We start from the raw sequence: 19177 nt of genomic DNA on the forward strand, positions 1-19177 counted from the left end.
TGTGTCAAAACTGTTCTACCCAAATCAGCTGCAGACAAGGCAGAGCTTTCAATGGTAACTTTAAACAAGTGAGATCAAGATCCTGAAGCATTGCTTTAAAGAATTGTAACAGGAGATGGAACATGGCTGTAACAGTAAGAACCTGACACAAAGCACAATCAAATCAATAGACATCAAGAGGTAAAAGTGGTTCGGTCAAAGCAAAAGTGGACTAGTTAAGAGCAAAGGTCATGGCAACAGTTTTTTGGAATGCTTAATACATTTTGCTGCTTGATTTTCTAGAGGGCCAAAGAACGATAGCATCTGCTCATTATAAAAATGTTTTGAGAAAGTTAGCCAAAGCTTTAGTGGAAAAATGACTGGGAAAGCTTCACTAGAGAGTTCTTCTCCAAGGGCAATTCTGCAAGAGTTTCAGTGGAAAGTCATTAGACAACCACTTTACGGTCCTGATTTGGCTCCTTATGACTTTTTGTTTGTTTCCTAATCTTACAAAAATTTTCAAAGCGTGCTCATTTTTCTTCAGCTAATAATGCAAAAAAGACTTCACTGACATGGTTAAATTCCCAGGATTCTCAGTTATTTAGGGATGAACTAAATGGCTGGTATCACCACTTACAAAAGTGTCTTGAACCTGATGGAGCTTATGTCAAGAAAAAAGTTTATCTTTTTTACTTGTACCTTTTCATTCTATTATTCCAAGAACTTTTTGAAGTCCCTAATAGAAGCCACATATGTAATTCAAAATATTCCAGTCGCCACACTCCAGAAGACAAAAAGGAAACAGGTGAAATTATTATTTTTTTAAATAGAATTGAAGGTTTTAGTGTTCAGGCTGGTCTCAAACGCCTGGCCTCAAGTGATCCTCTTGTCTTGAAATCAATCTCAATAAATTTTATTTAACTCAATATATCCAAAATATTAAAATATCAAGATGTAATCAATATACCAAATCATTGAGATATTTTACATTCTTTTTTTGAACTAAGTCTTCAAAATCCAGTATGTATTACACACTCATAGCGTGTATCAATTTGGGCAAAATGCATTTCAATTGCTCAACAGTCGTATGTGGGTAGTGGCTGCCATACTGACAACACAAGATATAGGACATTCTCATCACCACAAAAAGTTGCCTTAGGTCCCTTTGTTGTCATATTTCTTCCCCCAACATCCTGGCAACCATTGATCTGTCTTCTATCACTATAGTTTTACTTTTTATATAGTTTCATACAAATGAAATCAGACAGTACCTAGTCTTTGGGGTCTGGATTCTTTCACATAGAATAATGCTTTTAAGATTCATCCAATTTATTGTGTAAGTAGTTTGCTCTTTTTATATAGCTGAGCAATATTCCATTTATGAATACATCACTATTTATCTATTCAACCATCAATAATTGTGGATACTTCCCAGTTTCTGGCTCTCGTAAATAAAGCTACTATGAAAGTTTGAGTACAAGTGTTTGTATGCACGCACGTTTTCATTTCTCTTAGGTAAATACCTAGAAGTAGAATGGCTAGGCGAAACAGAAGTGTATATTTACGTTTATAAGAAACCATCAAATGATCTTCCAAAGTGTCATTCTGCATTTCTACTGGCAATGTCTGAGAGTTCCTGACCTACCCTTTGCTAAGATTTCAATTATATGCATGTTACACAGCTTGATATTGGTCCCAGAAGTCACTGAGACTCTGTTCATTTCTAATTCCAGTCTTTTTTCTCTCTATGCTACATTTTTTGATAGTTTCTATGTCTTCAACATCACTGGAATGATTCTTTTCTCAATTTCTGTGAATTTCAGTCTTAATTCTAAGCTAGTGTAAGATGTCAATACACAAATACAGCTGACTGACCTGTTGTTTCCTACATCATTGTCTAATCCTCTGTAAATCCTATCCGGTGTATTTTTTCATTTCACACACACATTTTACACTTCTAGAAGTTTCCTTTGGGCTGTTTTTACAAATTCTTTTTCTCATATCATGCTTAGGTTTTCCTGTACTTCCTTGAAAATGTAAAGCATATTTATAATAGCTCTTTTAATATTCTTTTTTGCTAATTTCATCATTTTTTTTTTTTTTTTCATTTCTGGGCCTGTTTCTACTGATTGATGTTTTCTCCAAGTAAGAGGTCTTATCTTTCTGCTTCTTTATGTGTCTGGTAATTTTTGATTGGATACAGGATATTGTGAATTTTACAATGCTGAGTTGCTCCATTTATTGTATTCCTTTAAATATTGCTGAGTTTTGTTCTGGGATATAGTTAAGCTACTACTAATAAGCTTTTTTAGGGTGGGTCAGGGACATTGCTCCCATTACTAAAGCAATATCGTTCTGAGGGCTTCATCTCAGGAGGTCTTTCTATTCTGAATAGTGGGAACATGAAATATTCTCAGCCCTGTGAGTTCTGAACATTGTTTCACCTATTCCCTTTTGATGGTTTTTTCCCTGGTCTTGGGTAGTTTCCTTGTATTCTTGCACATATCAGTATTCAGCCAAAGACTTTAGATGACCCTTCTGTTCACAGCTCTCTCCCTGTGCAGCTCTCTCCTCTCTGTTATTCCACCTTACACGTTCTAGCTACCTTGCCTCTCCAAATTGCAAATGCTCTCTCCTCAAGTTTGGGTTTCCTATTTCTGTACTTAAGCCTGGAAACTTTCTTCAAGCAGTAATCTGGAGCAATGTTAGTGTTCCCTTTGTTTCTTTCCCATCCCTAGGAATCACTGTCCTATGCTGGCTGTTGTCCAATGTCTCAAAACTGTTGTTTTATTTATTTGTTTTTCTAGCAGTTTAAGACACAAGGGTAAATATAGTCCCTGTTACTCCACCATTAATGGCAGTGAAAGTCCTGTATATTCTTTTAATGTGTATCTGAAAGAATAGATTTCATCATTTTGTTCATATTTAACTAGTAATGTAGAGATCTGAAATGAAGCTAACATGTAAACCTCATTTTAAACAATGGAAAGGATCAAATAAAAGGAGCTATGAAGGAATACTTTTTTAAGCCATAAAATACTATGACTCATAAGCACGCACCAGTACAGTCAACTACTATTAGAAAACAGAACAAAATACTACTAAGAATAAAGCACCTAAATTAACAAAGCAGCCTAAAAAGCAATTTTGGTTGTATTTTCAAAACTTCATTAAAACTCTCAATAAGCTATCCACAACCAGACTTCTGACAACCTCATAAAAGTCGAATGGGCCAGGCGCAGTGGCTCATGCCTGTAATGAGGCGAAGGTGGGTGGATCATTTGAAGTCAGAAGTTCGAGACCAGCCTGGCCAACATGGTGAAACTCCATCTCTACTAAAAATACAAAAATTAGCTGGGCGTGGTGGCGGTCGCCTATAATCCCAGCTACTCGGGAAGCTGAGGCACAAGAATCACTTGAACCCAGGAGGTGGAGGGTTGCAGTGAGCTGAGATTGTGTATTGCACTCCAGCCTGCGCGATAGAGTACGACTCAGTCTCAAAAAAAAAAAAAAAAAAAAAATCGAGAGATGAATAATCATCCCCAAGACTCTAGCTGGCCAGTTTGCCGATTGTAAACAACAGAAAATTCTAAGTGCTGTCACAGAACAGATGTTAAGAAATGTGGCAGACTGGGTGCAGTGGCTCATGGTTGTAATCCCAGCACTTTGGGAGGCCGAGGCGGGTGGATCACCTAAGGTCAGGAGTTTGAGACTAGCCTGGTCAACATGGTGAAATGCTATCTCTACTAAAAATACAAAAATTAGCCGGGCATGGTGGCATGTACCTGTAATCCCAGCTACATGGGAGGCTAAGGAAGGAGAATGACTTGAACCTAGGAGGTGAAGGTTCTGGTGAGCCAAGATCGCACCTGTGACAGAACCAGACTCCATTTCAAAAAAAAAAAAATGAAGCTGGGTGTGGTATGTCCCTCCTGAAATCCCAACTACTCAAGAGGCTGAGGTGAGAGGGCTGCTTTAGCCAAGGAGTTTGAGACCAACCTGGGCAACACAGCAGGGTCCCATCTCAAAAAAAAAAAAAAAAAAGAAAAAAGAAATGTAGCAATGAATGAAGTAAACTAGGTCTATCCATAACAGTATTTCTAACATATTATATCTATCCTTGGGTAAGTAATCTTTACCTCTTGAAGCCTCCATTTCTTTATCTAAGTGAAATTATTATTATTACTAAAGAGCAGTTGTTTTGAGGAATAAAGTTAAGAATAAATGCAATCTGTGAATTCTAAAACATTATACAGATTAGAAAGTTATCTTTGTATTATTATTTCTCAAAAAGTAACAGTTTAGTGAACTACAAAGTAGAATCAATGTTCACAGTGATAATCATCTATTCACAGTAAATAATCTGAGATATAAGAATATACATTTCTCAGAGGTCTCAAAGTGACTTTCAATTGAATGGAAATAAATTTAACTATCAAAGATTTTTATTTTTATCCGAACTGGGTCTTAAGCAATTGAAAGGTACTCCCTATTGACTTCCTTAGGATGGTTTACAGAATGATTCCTGTTTTAATTTCTGTGAATTTCTGTGTTCATGCTAAGTTAGCATAATATTTCAATGTGCAAATATCGATGACGGACCTGTAGCGATAGGAGATTTTAGCGTTTCACAGTCAGATATTGTATCAGCAAGAGATGATGTTGACGAAAACAGTCTAATATAATGAGGCTGTGAAAGACAAGTTTTTCCAAAATACAGCCAGATTCTGCCAAATCTAAGACACCATAGTTTTAAAAAATGTACTATTACTTTACATAGCAGTATAAAAGAATTAAAATGCTGCCAAATATTACAACATTTCATACAGAATTTAAGAAAAATCCCAGTTTTAAATAAAATTGAAAAATTGGGCAACAAAATCTTCGTAATAATTATTTTAGATCATAATTAAGGATTTGAAAAAGATAATGAAAGTAAGCACTGATAATACTTGTAAACCACTAAATTGGGCAGGTATAAATAAATGAAATGCCCTTGTGTTTCAAAGTACAAAATAAATACAGTATCCTACAGACACTGAGGACACATACTTTTTTTTTTTTTTTTGTTCCTGAGACAGCGTCTTGCTCTGTTACCCAGGCTGGAGAGTAATGGCATGATCTTGGCTCACTGCAACCTCCACCTCATAGGCTCAAGCGATCCTCCCATCTCAGCCTCCCAAGTAGATGGGACTACAGGTACAGGCAACCATGCCCAGCTAATTTCTGTATGTTTTGTAGAGACAGGGTTTCACCATGTTGCCCAGGCTGATCCAGAATTCTTGGGCTCAAGTGATCCACCCACCTCAGTCTCCCAAAGTGCTGGGATTACAGGCAGAAGACAAAGCGCCAGGCCAAGGACATATAAACTAAAACTCCTTGTAATTTAAAAAAAGATACCCTTCAAGAGCTTTCTAAAGAAACATACTCCTAATTAATCTGTTATGAACAGAGCACAAAACATTAAATGGATAACTAAGATTGTTTCTAGCTTTTAATAAATCTTTTAATAAAAAGCTACTTTATAATCAATGGAAAATATTTGGAAAGAGGCAAACTAATCTATTGCTAGAAAATAGCAGCAATCATTCTGCAGAAGATTAAGTGTCTGGTTATATTTTAACTGTCTTCTGCCTGCTCATATTATCCTTAGTGCATTAGGGCATTATCGAATAACCAATCAAATTGCCATTCACAAGTCAAGACAAGGAAAGCTATTTACAGATATGCAATAATTCAGCAAATACATATTCTTCAGAACTACTACTTCATAGCCACTGCTTCATACTCTTTCTCTTTTATTAATGATCATGATGTAGTTTGGTATATTTAATACTCAATATATACATGATAGCTAAGAATGATATAATTTTTTTTCACTCTTTTTTTTTTTTAATTTATTTATTATTATTATACTTTAAGTTGTAGGGTACATGTGCATAACGTGCAAGTTTGTTACATATGTATACTTGTGCCATGTTGGTGTGCTGCACCCATCAACTCGTCATTTACATCAGGTATAACTCCCAATGCAATCCCTCCCCCCTCCCCCCTCCCCATGATAGGCCCCGGTGTGTGATGTTCCCCTTCCTGAGTCCAAGTGATCTCATTGTTCAGTTCCCACCTATGAGTGAGAACATGCGGTGTTTGGTTTTCTGTTCTTGTGATAGTTTGCTAAGAATGATGGTTTCCAGCTGCATCCATGTCCCTACAAAGGACACAAACTCATCCTTTTTTATGGCTGCATAGTATTCCATGGTGTATATGTTACATAACACAATGTCAATTCTCGACAATCCTTGATTTTTAATTTCTCTACTTATGTACTTGATTAACAACTCGATAGTCACTAATAACTCATCATCTTAATGATACTTATTTGGGTCTCTGAGATCACTCTTTATAATTAACATGTAAGTAAATCCTTAAAACCTGATGCTTAACTATTCTGTTTCAGTCATAATTTAAGAGGAAAACTTGGTAGCAGTTAGAAAAAGAATGGCTTATCCCAAAAAGTGGATAATTAACAGAAAGAATAAAGAATAAAGAGGGACAAGGAAAGGCAGGGAGAAGAGACAATGACTTCAGAGCACCTCTTCACTGAATACACATAACTGAGAGAAGTCCTTATTAACATTTTTCTTGATTCCATTAAGTAACATTCAAGAGCCGGATTAGAAGGCCTCTCCACGCAGAAAGTATCTAACATACTACAACTTTCCCAGATTCTAGAGTTGAATCAACTGCTAAGTTAAAAATTGAGATCATTACAAAAAAACCCACAAAATATTATCACATGCTATATACTATATATGCGGAAAACATATACTCCAGTTAATCATTATTTAAAAGACATCTTTTCCTACATATGAAACTTGTTAGTAAAGAAACCCACTTACTTGTCAAAGCTATATTGGGCCATTCTAGCAATAAAAGTTGCTTCTCCAACCACCTGAGCCATTCTTCCAAGAGCTTCCCCCGCCGCACAACGTAAGATGGGGTTTGGGTTGTCCAGGGCACCCATAACCAGTGTTAGAGCAGATTTACGAACTTCCTCAGGTCCTAAAGTACTTTTGTTTTCAGCTAAGCCCTACATTAAAAAAAAAAAAAAAAAAAAAAGCAATTCATAATTCATGATTTTTTTTTTTTTAAAGCAAGGTCTTGCTCCCTTGCCAGGCTGGAGTGCAGTGGCACAATCACTGCTCACTACAGCCTCGACCTTCTGAGCTTAAGCAATCCTCTCATCTCAGCTTCCTGAGTAGCTGGGACTGTAGGTGCGTGCCTGCTAAAAATTACCCTGCTGGACTAATTTTTAAAAAATTTTTGTAGAGACAGGGTCTTACTATGTTGCCCAGGCTGGTCTCAAACTACTGAGCTCAAGCAATCCTCCTGCCTGAGCCTCCTAACGTGCTGGGATTACAGGCACACCTGGCCTCGCAATTCATATTAAAGGAGAAACACATGCTGCAATCTTTCTAAAATATACACACATCTTCATAAGTTATTGTCTTCAGTCAATTTTCACATGTATATACTAACGCCTAGAATCTGTAACTGTTAGATTCATGGTAATTACTTTCCTAAATACGATTTCAGAACATGATCTATAAAACACTCCCTAATTGTAAGGAGTGTCTCTATTCAAAGACTAGTACTTAAAAGTTGCTTACATATATTAAGGACGCTGTATGACTAAATCAACCATTATTTAACTGAAATTTATCACTCTAAAGAAACATTCTCCTATTTCACCTGTTATGAAATAGAGCACAAACCATTAAATGGATTGGTTCTATCTTTTAAGACATCTTTAACAAAAAAGTGATTTCAGAATCAACGGCAAATATTTGGAAAGAGGAAAACTCTTGATGAGTATGAAACTTTGAATAGTTTATATAAAAATTTTACAGAAGACAATTATATGACTTAAACAGTGTAATCAACATATATCTAAAAACAAAATGAGGCCGGGCGCAGTTGCTCACACCTGTAATCCCAGCACTTTGGGAGGCCAAGGTGGGGAGATCATGAGGTCAGGAGATTGAGACCATCCTGGCCAACATGGTGAAACCCCGTCTCTTCTAAAAATACAAAAAAAATTAGCTGGGTGTGGCTGCATGTGCCTGTAATCCCAGCTACTCAGGAGACTGAGGCAGGAGAATCGCCTGAACCCAGGAGGCAGAGATGAGACTGCAGTGAGCCGACATCACACCACTGCACTCCAGCCTGGCGACAGAGCGAGACTCCGTCTCCAAAAAAATAAAACAAAACAAAAAATAAATAAAAATAAAATAAAATAAATAAAAAAAAAATGAAATGAAATAAAATAAAATAAAATAAAAAACAAATGAGGTGGCCAGGTGCAGTGGCTCACGCCTGTAATCCCAGCATTTTGGGAGGCCGAGGGGGGCAGATCATGAGGTCAGGAGATTGAGACCATCCTGGCCAAAATGGTGAAACCCCATCTCTACTAAAAATACAAAAATTAGTTGGGCGTGATGGTGCGTGCCTGTAATCCCAGCTACTCGGGAGGCTGAGGCAGGAGAATCACTTGAACCCAGGAGGCGGAGGTTGTAGTGAGCCGAAATCACGCCATTGCACTACAGCCTGGCAACAGGGTGAAACTCCATCTCAAAAAAAAAAAAAAAAAAGAAGGTAAAAATAATCAGTAACTCAATGTTGAAGTAGTTTGTTCATCATATTAAATGTCACTCTCTTTGTTCTCGCTGTACTTACCGTCCTGGAACTTAATTTACTTATTTGACACCAAAAATCTATGTCATATTGCATGGGGAAAATGTTAACTACAACAGAGGCATTAGCATATCTATGAAGAAAAGTGTAATCAGTACAGCAATATTACAGTTGGTTCACCATTCTCCCAATCACTGGAGACCATGACCACCCCATTCCTTTTTTAAAAAACTCACAGGTCCAAATTAGTTGATGGTCTCTTCATAGAGTATATACTAATGGTTATATAAATGGTCCAAACCTGTATTTTTTTTTTTTTTTTTTTTTTTCTGAGACAGAGTCTTGCTCTGTCCCCCAGGCTGGAGTGCAATGGCATGATCTCAGCTCATTGCAACCTCCGCCTCCCAGGTTTAAGTGATTCTCCTGCCTCAGCCTCCCTGGTAGCTGGGATTACAGGCGCCTGACACCACGCCCAGCTAATTTTTGTATTTTTAGTAGAGATGGGGTTTCACCATGTTGCCCAGGTTGGTTTCAAACTCTTGACCTCAGGTGATACCCCCGCCTTGGCCTCCCAAAGTGCTGGGATTACCACCGTGCCTGGCCCCAAACCTTTATTTCTATAATCAATGCCTATATATATCCTTTTCCCCTGATGTTTACAAAACATGACTTAAGGTTTTGTAAACATCAGAGAAAAGGGACATATATAGGCATTGATTAAGACATGCTCGTGCAAACACATATTTGTTACCATTTTACTTTAAAACAATACTTTAAGCTTAGCGCTAAATAATATAAAAAGTATTCAAATATGTTATGATAGTGTGCCTAGTATGATGCATGAACTCCGTGAGATAGGCAAAATATTTGTAACAGTGGTCCCCTCTGGGACACATTCCAAGGCCCACCTTGGATGTCTGAACCATGGGATTAGGAACCTGATTGCTGTCAATGGGAACTTGTTTCTGTTCACGTCTTCTACTCACAAACTTAATGCCTTTTCCATTTTAACTAGGCATTTGTCACACACCGTGGCCATAATTTTTGTAATTTGCGATGGGACAGCAAAACTAACACAAATTCCTCTTTCCTTCTTCACAATTTCAGACAGAAGACTTGTCCTTCCTGTAAATCTCAGCAATTTTGGCACATGATATTATTCCTTTCCTTCTTAAGTTGAGAACTTTCTCTTTTTCACTTAAAGGAAGCACTTTACAGCTTCCCTTTGGCATATCCAAATTGCCAGAATCACTACTTTTGCACTTTGGGGCCAGTATGAAGTAAAATAAGGGTTACCTGAACATACGTGCTGCCATACCGCAGCAGCCCATCAGATAACTGAGACAGATGGTGACTAAGTGAATAGCACGGTAGGGCAGAAAGTGTGGAATCACTGGACAATGAGATGATTTTCGTCCTAGGCAGGACAGGGCAAGATGGAGCAGGACAGTACAAGATTTTATCATGCTACTCAGAATGCTGCACAATTGAAAACTTATAAATTATTTCTGGAATTTTCCATTTAAAGTATTTTCAAACCACAGTTGACCATAGGTAACTGAAACTGCAGAAGGCAAAACTGTAGATAAGGAAGGGACTACTGTATTCTACTTCATACCTGTAGAAACTACAATTCAAAAAAAGTTAAAAAAGGTTAAGGAAATTACTCTGGACACAAACCTACAGCAGCTTAACTAGAACACAATCTCTAAATGCAACATTCTTTCAACTATATAACACTGCCTCATATGATTTACGGCCTAAACCACAAATCAAGCTTCAGTTCTATTTAGTTAACCTTCAGTAGAATATCAGATTTCATTTGCCAAACACTTTCGAAAATTCTGAAAGAATTTATTGGCACTTGTAAAATCTGAAGTTCAAATTGAAACATAAACTTTAACAACATTAAAATATAAAACGCTTATTTACCTACACTGAGCCTTAACATAAAGTTTCAAGTAATTTAATTAAGCTAATATAAAGGCATAGTTACCAAGTGATATGCATATAAACATTATAATAATCTTGCTATGTCTGGCTTATTAAATGCATTAATTAAAATCATATTTCAGAATAGTACGTTTTAAAAGTAAATACCTTTAGTGCACTAAGAACGGCAGTAAATATGTTAAGCTGCACAGCCTGCTGGCGGACACCTTTAGCTTGTTTAACACATTCGGCAAAGTGATCCAACATTTGTAATCTATAACAATAAGAAAAAAATCACATTAGTGACAAATTTTATTCCAATATGGCTCAAAAACCGATAAGAAGAGTACAAGTTAATTGTTTAGCAAATAATTCCCCACGCCATCTCTTTTCTATTTCATTCCCACAGCTAGTCCAAATCAGATCTCCTTCTCCCAAATTATTATACAGACATGCGGTTATTAAATGGAACAAGGCAAGAGACTAGATATTAAGTTTCAATTAACAAAATAAGGTCATAATTGCAGTGGTCCTCAACATCAACAGCAGTGTCCAACAAAGCGCCTGGCATCTAGTAGATGCTCAAGGTTTCTTGTACAGATAACAACCATTAATTATGCATCTCTGTGGAAGATTTTTAAGTTAGAAAATTTTTAATGTAGTATAATTCTTTTTCCTTTTTTAAAAATACTCTTAGAGAGAATAGTACCTCATGTCCTAGCCTCCAAAGCTTTCAAGAAAGTTCAAAAAGATTTAGCTTTGGCTAACTTTTTAAAATGTAAAAAACCAGAAGTGAATTGTTCTTTGCTTTAACACAAAAAAAGAATCGGTTTATAAAAAAAAAAATCCATGGCCATCTTAGATGATTTTTCTCTCTTTTTCTTTTGAGATGAAGTTCCGCTCTTATTGCCCAGGCTGGAGTGCAATGGCACGATCTTGGCTCACCACAATCTCCACCTCCCAGGTTCAAGCAATTCTCCTGCCTCAGCCTCCCGAGCAGCTGAGATTACAGGCATGTGCCACCACGTCTGGCTAATTTTGTATTTTTAGTAGAGACCGGGTTTCTCCACGTTGCTCAGGCTGGTCTCGAACTCCTGACCTCAGGTGATCTGCCCTGAGCACCTCGGCCTCCCAAAGTGCTGGGATTACAGGTGTGAGCCACCACGCCCAGTCTTTTTTTTTTGTTTTTTTTTTTTGGAGACTGAGTTTCCCTCTTGATGCCCAGGCTAGAGTGCAATGGTACAATCTTGCCTCCCTGCAACCTCTGCCTCCTGGGCTCAAATGATTCTCCTGCCTCAGCCTCCTGAGTAGCTGGGACTACAGGTGTTCGCCTCTACACCCAGCTAATTTTGTATTTTTAGTAGAGACAGGATTTCACCGTGTTGGCCAGACTGGTCTCAAACTCCTGACCTCAGGTGATCTGCCCACCTTGGCCTCCTGAAGTGCTGGGATTACAGGTGGGAGCGGCCCATTTCAGAAGATTTTGATAAAAAGAGAGTGAGAGAGTATTCTTCTAAAAAGAAATGATGTGAAACAAAAGAATCCAAGGAAGTTGGATTTAGTACTAAGACAATTATAACCTAAAGTTGGTAATAAAATCTCCCTGAAGTCGCTGTAATTATGGATTTAAAGCTCAATTTACAATAGTCCACAGGTCTCAGGTCAAAGCATTCTTCAAAATTCACATGAAGATATAGGTTCAGATGTAAGTGTATACATGTACATTTTGATGTGCTTTAAAAAACTTTTAAAAGTAAGTACCTTTAGTGCACTAAGAACAGCAGTAAACATATTAAGCTGCACAGCCTGCTGGTTAAAAACCAAAGTAGGATCACTTCTAGCTTTTTACCTTTTTAATTTACATTGTATCATGAGCATCTTCTATCAAAACATTGTCTCTACACAAATGGACTTTCTATTATTTATTCACTTATCCTACTATTGGATATTTATGTTATTTATTATGTTAATATTTTTAATAGAATTTATTTATACTTCATCTTATTCTATAAAAGCAATCATATAGAATTAAGATAATCCTGGATTTCAGTTATAACTTTCATAACTAGTTGTATAACCTTGGGTAAACCAAAAACTCTTAGATATGGAGTTCCTTAAGATTTAAAACCAAAATGTTAAAATAGATGCTTTATAAGATTCTTCCAACTTTAACATCATTTAACATTTATGTGGCAACCAAATGTTCTTAAAGGTATTTGGGTAGGGTCAAGTTTCATATTTAAACTTTTTTCTCCTCAAATGAAAAAGAAATTATATCAAGTAACCTACATATTTAAAGATATATTTTTTTCTCCTCAAATTAAAAAGCAATTAATCAAGTAACCTACATATTAAAAACATTTTTTATTTTGTAATTTTTGTAGAGATGAGTGTCTCACTATGTTTCCCAGGCTGGTCTCAAACTCCTGGCCTCAAGCAATTCTCTTGCCTTAGCCTCCCAAAGTGCTGGGATTGCAGACATAAGCCACCACACCAGACCCAACAATATTTCTAAGACATTTTAATTTTGTAAAGCTTTTAAGTTATCTGTGATGATCTTGTATTAATTCATTTCTGTTTTCCTTTTGGGAAAATCACAATATGCAAACTGCCTACTAAAGCTAGGAATAGTGTCTGTGGATATAGAATATAGCAAACCAAAATGCTTCTATTACAAAAAGAACCAATTATGTTAGTTTCCAAGTTCTAGACTTGAATCATCTCACAAATGCTATTAGGGAGTGGAATTTTCACCCATTTACTTCTTCAACAACAAAGTCAACAGGCTTAGCAAACTGACGTCCTTAATTAAAGATACAGTCAAGACCTATTTATGAACTATCAAACGAACTATTATAATGCATTTTTTTTGCCAATAGTTGTCATTTCTAGCATATATAATGAAAATTTTGCTAAGGAATACACAGTCCACAATGCAACCGATATCAGATGCTAGTTCACAGGGTCAAATCTTACATACAGTCTCAAATTATATGGAATTTGCATGCAATTTTTTTCATCATGTATGTGTCACTTATGTTAGTAAATCTGTAAGAGTACTGTTTAAGTATTATAATAACTCACTTTATTGCAGAGTTAACTGGGATGAGAAAATCTACTCTTTGTTCAATATAATATGTATTTAACAAAAATTACCTGACTGACTTTATACTAACCGGTGTTTATAAGAAACATGAGGAAACACTACACCAAAAAGGGCCACAGAGGCATCAATGACTGAGACTCCGAGAGGGAGGGGACCAGGTACCGCTTCTCCAGCAGGGATCCGTAAATAAATGGAGGAAGGATCATGTTCCAGAGCCCCACTTCCTGATGCACTGTTTGGCTGGAGCTGCAAAAGAGTGACATAAAAATTATTCAAAATCAACTTTAGGAAATCTACTTATTAAACATTAGGAATGAGGATTACAGCAGAGGAAAAAGGAGAAAAGCCAACAAAAAAAGAATGATTGGATCCGAACATTTGAAAACAGACCAAAATGTTAATTTAGTCATTAAAAAATCATCAGTAACGCCTTCTACAATTTTAAGAAAAGCTTTATTCATTTGAAAACATGTTTACACTACCCACCTTACTGCGTGAACAATATAAGCAAGAACTTAATCCCACAAACAATTATTTTAAATGGGGCTTTAATCAGTCTTTTTAAAAAGTACTTAAGAAATAATATATTCAGTGGGCAAAAGTTCTAAATCTTCAACCTACTAACTTATTCCTTTCCAACCTGTCCCAAAACAAAACTAAAACAAAACAAAATACCAAAAACCAAAAAGCCAATTAAAACTGATCTTTATCACAGCCACCACAAGGTATCGAAATACAAAGAATATTAAACAAAGACAATTTGCCAAATTCTAACTCTTCCTGTTTAACTTTTTTCACCATCACCAGGATGCCATCTTTAAGTGTCTAAGAACACTAAACGGGGATGAAACCTTTCTATACACTACTTTCTTTTTAAGTGACAGTGTGTAATAGGACCATTGTTTCAGATTAAGTATTTCATTTCCCTGTATGGTTTATTACCTGGTCCTCAATTGATTTATGATCAGTTTCCTGAAGCCAAGAACCAAGAAGAACACTATCATCATAATGGCAGAGGGATCTGAGGAGGGAAGTAGTTGTGTTGGCTGAGTTGTCAGTCAAAGTGAATTCCGCTACCAGTTCTCTAAGAAGTGCATTAAAAGATCCTAAAAAACAGAACTTCAGATCAGATTAAAAAGAATAATTTTTGTGAAAATTATAATCATTGCCCACAAAGAGCTGCAACATGTTCAACAGGAATAAAAAAATTAGGTCTTTGTTCTCTTCTTAAAAAAATCTATATTTAAATGCTGGTTTTAATATACAATAATGGTACTTCCTTTCATATACTGTATTGTGTCTTTTTGCCCAAAGTATTTAAAATAACCAAAAAACTCAAATAGAGGAAAGAGAGGCACATGCCATAGCATGCTTGTAGTCCCAGCTACTCAGCAGGCTGAGGCGGGAGGATTGCTTGAGCCTAAGAGATTGAGACAAACCTCTGCAACACAGCAAGACCCTGTCTCAAACATACACACAAAAAAAGATACTTTATTTTAAATATATTAAATGTGATATGATGATTATTTACTATTTATTGCCCAATAATATATAAACAATGAACCACAGCACACCAAAATTCCTGGGCATGATGATACCAGAAATAAATCAATGATTTATTTACTATTAATATTTTATATAATATTTGATTTCTCCCTCCAGATCCTTGAATTATTGGCTATATTACAATACATAGGAAGCATTAAAAGTGCACACTTTGGGCCGGGCGCAGTGGCTCAAGCCTGTAATCCCAGCACTTTGGGAGGCTGAGACGGGCAGATCACGAGGTCAGGAGATCGAGACCATTCTGGCTAACGCGGTGAAACCCCATCTCTACTAAAAAAATACAAAAAACTAGCCGGGCGAGGTGGCAGGCACCTGTAGTCCCAGCTACTCAGGAGGCTGAGGTAGGAGAATAGTGTAAACCTGGGAGGTGGAGCTTGCAGTGAGCTGAGATCCGGCCACTGCACTCCAGTCTGGGCGACACAGCGAGACTCCGTCTCAAAAAAAAAAAAAAAAAAAAAAAAAGGGCATACTTTGAAGATAAACCAGCTAGATTTGAATCCAAGCTCTGCCACTTAACTACCTCTAAGTCTTGGGTAAGTTAAGTTTCTTTAAGTCTCTCAATCTGAGATTCTTCATCTATAAAATAGGACTAATGGCCTCATAAGTTGCAAAAGAGTCAAAGAAACTAATACATGCAAAGGGCTAAAAATGAGACCCAGAACACAGTAAGCAGTCAACAAGCGTCAGCTACTCTACATGAAGAAAAATAAAACGGTGACCTTCCTTTGCAAAGTAAGTCCACGGGAGAGCCTTGGTCAGACTCTATAACACAGTGAAGAACTGTAAAGAAAAATTTTTATCAGATACCACAAATGTTTAATTTACCTTCATAAGTTTTTGGAGGTAACAAAGCCAAGATATCATAAAGTCTTAAACGGACCATTGCAGCACTGGCTTTCAGATGAGCTCCATGGGCTTTAATTACAGATGGAATGCTAAAATATCAAAAACATAGTTGGTATTGGCTTACCAGAATATGTATTACTTATACATTTTTTTAGCAATGTATCAATGTACTGCCAAAGTACACTGATAAGTAAACACTTTCATTTTAGCTTATGTTGCGATCTTCACTGTAACAAAAACACTTTAAGATATAACTGTATTTCAGTCCACACCATTGCTGTAATTTGTAAAGTTATATTACAAAAATAAAGTTGTATATGTTTCCTAGATAATTCTAGAAGAAAGCACAAAATATGGCTGAGAACTATAATATATATATTTAATATATATTTAATTATGTAAGTTGCTATATATTATATATGTATAATTTGTTATATATTTAATATATAAAATAGGATGTGAACTTGTCCTAATTGCTTACTTACTGTGACATCATGGTCATGGCACATTCAATAGGGGTCATCAATTTTCGAATCACATCTTCGGTTAGGAGCTCAGGACAATGTGCAACAAAGCTCCTCATGGCTAAAATGTTTAAAAGGACAGATTTGGAGTAGCTTTTGTGAACATGAATTTACAAAATTGTATAAATATAAAGGCAGTTATAATATTTAATTATTACAACATATAAGGTTCTGAAACCATGTCGAACCAAAAGAAAAACTTGCAACAACTACAAAGAAAAATCATGGAAAAGGCTAGAAAAAAGGTGGACAGAAAAATGGAGGAAGAGAAGGTACTGGTTAGAGAGATTTCTGTGGGTAGAAATCAGAGGACTATAATCCCATAGGAACTCAGATTTGACTACAAAGAAAGAAATTTTAAGGCACTGTTTATAAACATACACATTTATGTGTATAAACAATGCCTTAAAATTTACATGAATTTCTACATATATTACATATATTTTTGCAATTTTTACAGATACATATGTATATATATGTGTGTGTGTGTGTGTATATACATATACATATATATCTATTTCTTTTGAGACGGAGTCTCACTCTCACCCAGGCTGGAGTGCAGTGGCGGGATCTCGGCTCACTACAACCTCGACGTCACTGCAACCTCCGTGTCCCACGTTCAAGCAATTCTCCTGTCTCAGTCTCCCGAGTAGCTGGGACTACAGGTGGCCACCACCACGCCTGGCTAATTTTTGCATCTTTAGTAGAGACGGGGTTTCACCATATTGGTCAGGCTGGTCTAGAACTCCTGAGAGTGATCTACCTGCCTCGGCCTCTCAAAGTGCTGGGATTACAGGCGTGAGCCACCACACCCAGCCACTACATATATTTTCGCATTTTGAATTTTTACATATATTTATGTAAATATATACGTATACAAACAAAAATGGTCCAGTGAGGAAAGAATATTTTTATTGGCCCTTTAGCAATAGAGCCAAGACTAAAACACCTCCTAGATGTGTGAGTAAAGGTGCCCCCTAGCCTGGCTGCCCTTGTGGTTAAATGTATCTCTCTCTCCCAGTTTGGAAAAAGAAGTACTTTTCACCCTGAGATAAACCAAAAAAGAACTGGGACATCCAGTGTCATTCTAGTTCTCAAATGAAACAAAACCTGAGTGTTTCCTGTAACTCCCAGACAAAAACAACTGTATCTGTAATTTTTGTAATGTTGACATCTGAAAAACATATTAAGGTTTGGAGATTTGATAAGGATGTAAAAAAACAGCTGTTTCTCCATTATGAAAAGACTAACTGCAAATGCAATCACTTTGGTAATTCTGAGTTTCTTTTTCTTTAAATAGCTATCGGGTTGTGGTTTTTTTTCCACATGGTGACTCAGTGCTTCTTTGACAGGTAAGATAGCAACAAGTGGGAATAAGAGGACTGGGTTCTAGTTCCTGTCTAATCACCAGGTCTAAACACTTTTTCAGAGTCTCAGTTTCATTTTTATTACAAAATTAGCAAACTGAAGTGGATCATTTATAAAGCTTCTTTTTAAATCTAAAAGCCTATGAATTTATCATTACCTAGTTTCTTTTACTTTATAAATATTTTAGTAATATCCTAATATTGTGAAAGCACAATCCTTTCAGTTCTTACCACATAGGGCTCCAGCACGACCTTCCAAAGTTACCTGCCAGGTAAAAGAATCGCCTCGGGCCTTCTCAGCTTCCAATTCCTTTAAGGAACGTGGGAAAACATTTCGCCACAACAACAACATCTTGGGCAGATGGTAACGAACGACAGACGGTCCTAACCAAGAAAATGAGAATATAAAACCATGTATATGTAACAAACCTTCCAAACAGGTGTCAAGGAAAATGAGCCCAACACAAACTTTATGTAACTTTAGAGACGAAAATAGAGTAAGATACTGATATTTCACAGTATCTGTCATTTTACTCTATTTTTATCTCTAAAATTACATTATTTTCAAACTTCATTCACGGATTAAAATATAGATCAACGCATAACAAAATTCACCTTGAACTATCAATACTTTCAGAATCCAAACATAAATATACAAAAAGCAATTTTTAAAGGATTACCCAACTATATTGAGAATGGTGGATTGCATATTATGAATAAAATATATCTGGGACACATTCTATGAGGTCTTTTTCATATATATATGTATATAAACAGATACACCCACTCCCACACACATACATATACATATTCCTCAGTTTTGGGGGTAATTTACCTGGTCAATTTAGTTTCATGGAGAAGCAATATATTCGGACCTAGGAATCTATATTTACATTGCTAAATAACTCATTTAACATATCACTTAACATAAACTCCTGGAAATGAGTTGCAACTTTTTATTTTCTTCAGAAAAGAAAAGTAGGTCAAACTATAATTTCCAATAGACAGATGCTTAGATCTGTATCATAACTTTGTAGTACACATACACACACACTTTTTACAGCAGCAGCTAAACATATGAACTAAAATGTGAACATAGGCCATCACAATAATAGGTATTTTTGTACTATGTACAAGTTAAATTTTGCCTGTATTGCCGATTT

General features: G+C 36.3%; 1 protein-coding gene across 6 annotated transcripts in view; it reads right to left on the reverse strand.

Moving 5' to 3' along the window:
- Window positions 1–19177, reverse strand: part of HEATR5B (HEAT repeat containing 5B) — a 106739-nt gene that overhangs the window by 64644 nt on the left and 22918 nt on the right. For all 6 annotated transcript variants that reach the window (XM_031655076.1, XM_031655075.1, XM_031655074.1 and 3 more), the window contains 7 exons: window positions 18246–18398; window positions 16609–16708; window positions 16103–16212; window positions 14654–14817; window positions 13782–13957; window positions 10774–10879; window positions 6879–7069 (listed from right to left, as the gene is read on the reverse strand). In XM_031655076.1, the coding sequence (XP_031510936.1) occupies window positions 6879–7069; window positions 10774–10879; window positions 13782–13957; window positions 14654–14817; window positions 16103–16212; window positions 16609–16708; window positions 18246–18398 (1000 nt within the window). The remainder of the gene's footprint in view (window positions 1–6878; window positions 7070–10773; window positions 10880–13781; window positions 13958–14653; window positions 14818–16102; window positions 16213–16608; window positions 16709–18245; window positions 18399–19177) is intronic.

The sequence above is a fragment of the Papio anubis genome, chromosome 14, assembly GCF_008728515.1.
Source record: "Papio anubis isolate 15944 chromosome 14, Panubis1.0, whole genome shotgun sequence".
Taxonomy (NCBI): domain Eukaryota; kingdom Metazoa; phylum Chordata; class Mammalia; order Primates; family Cercopithecidae; genus Papio; species Papio anubis.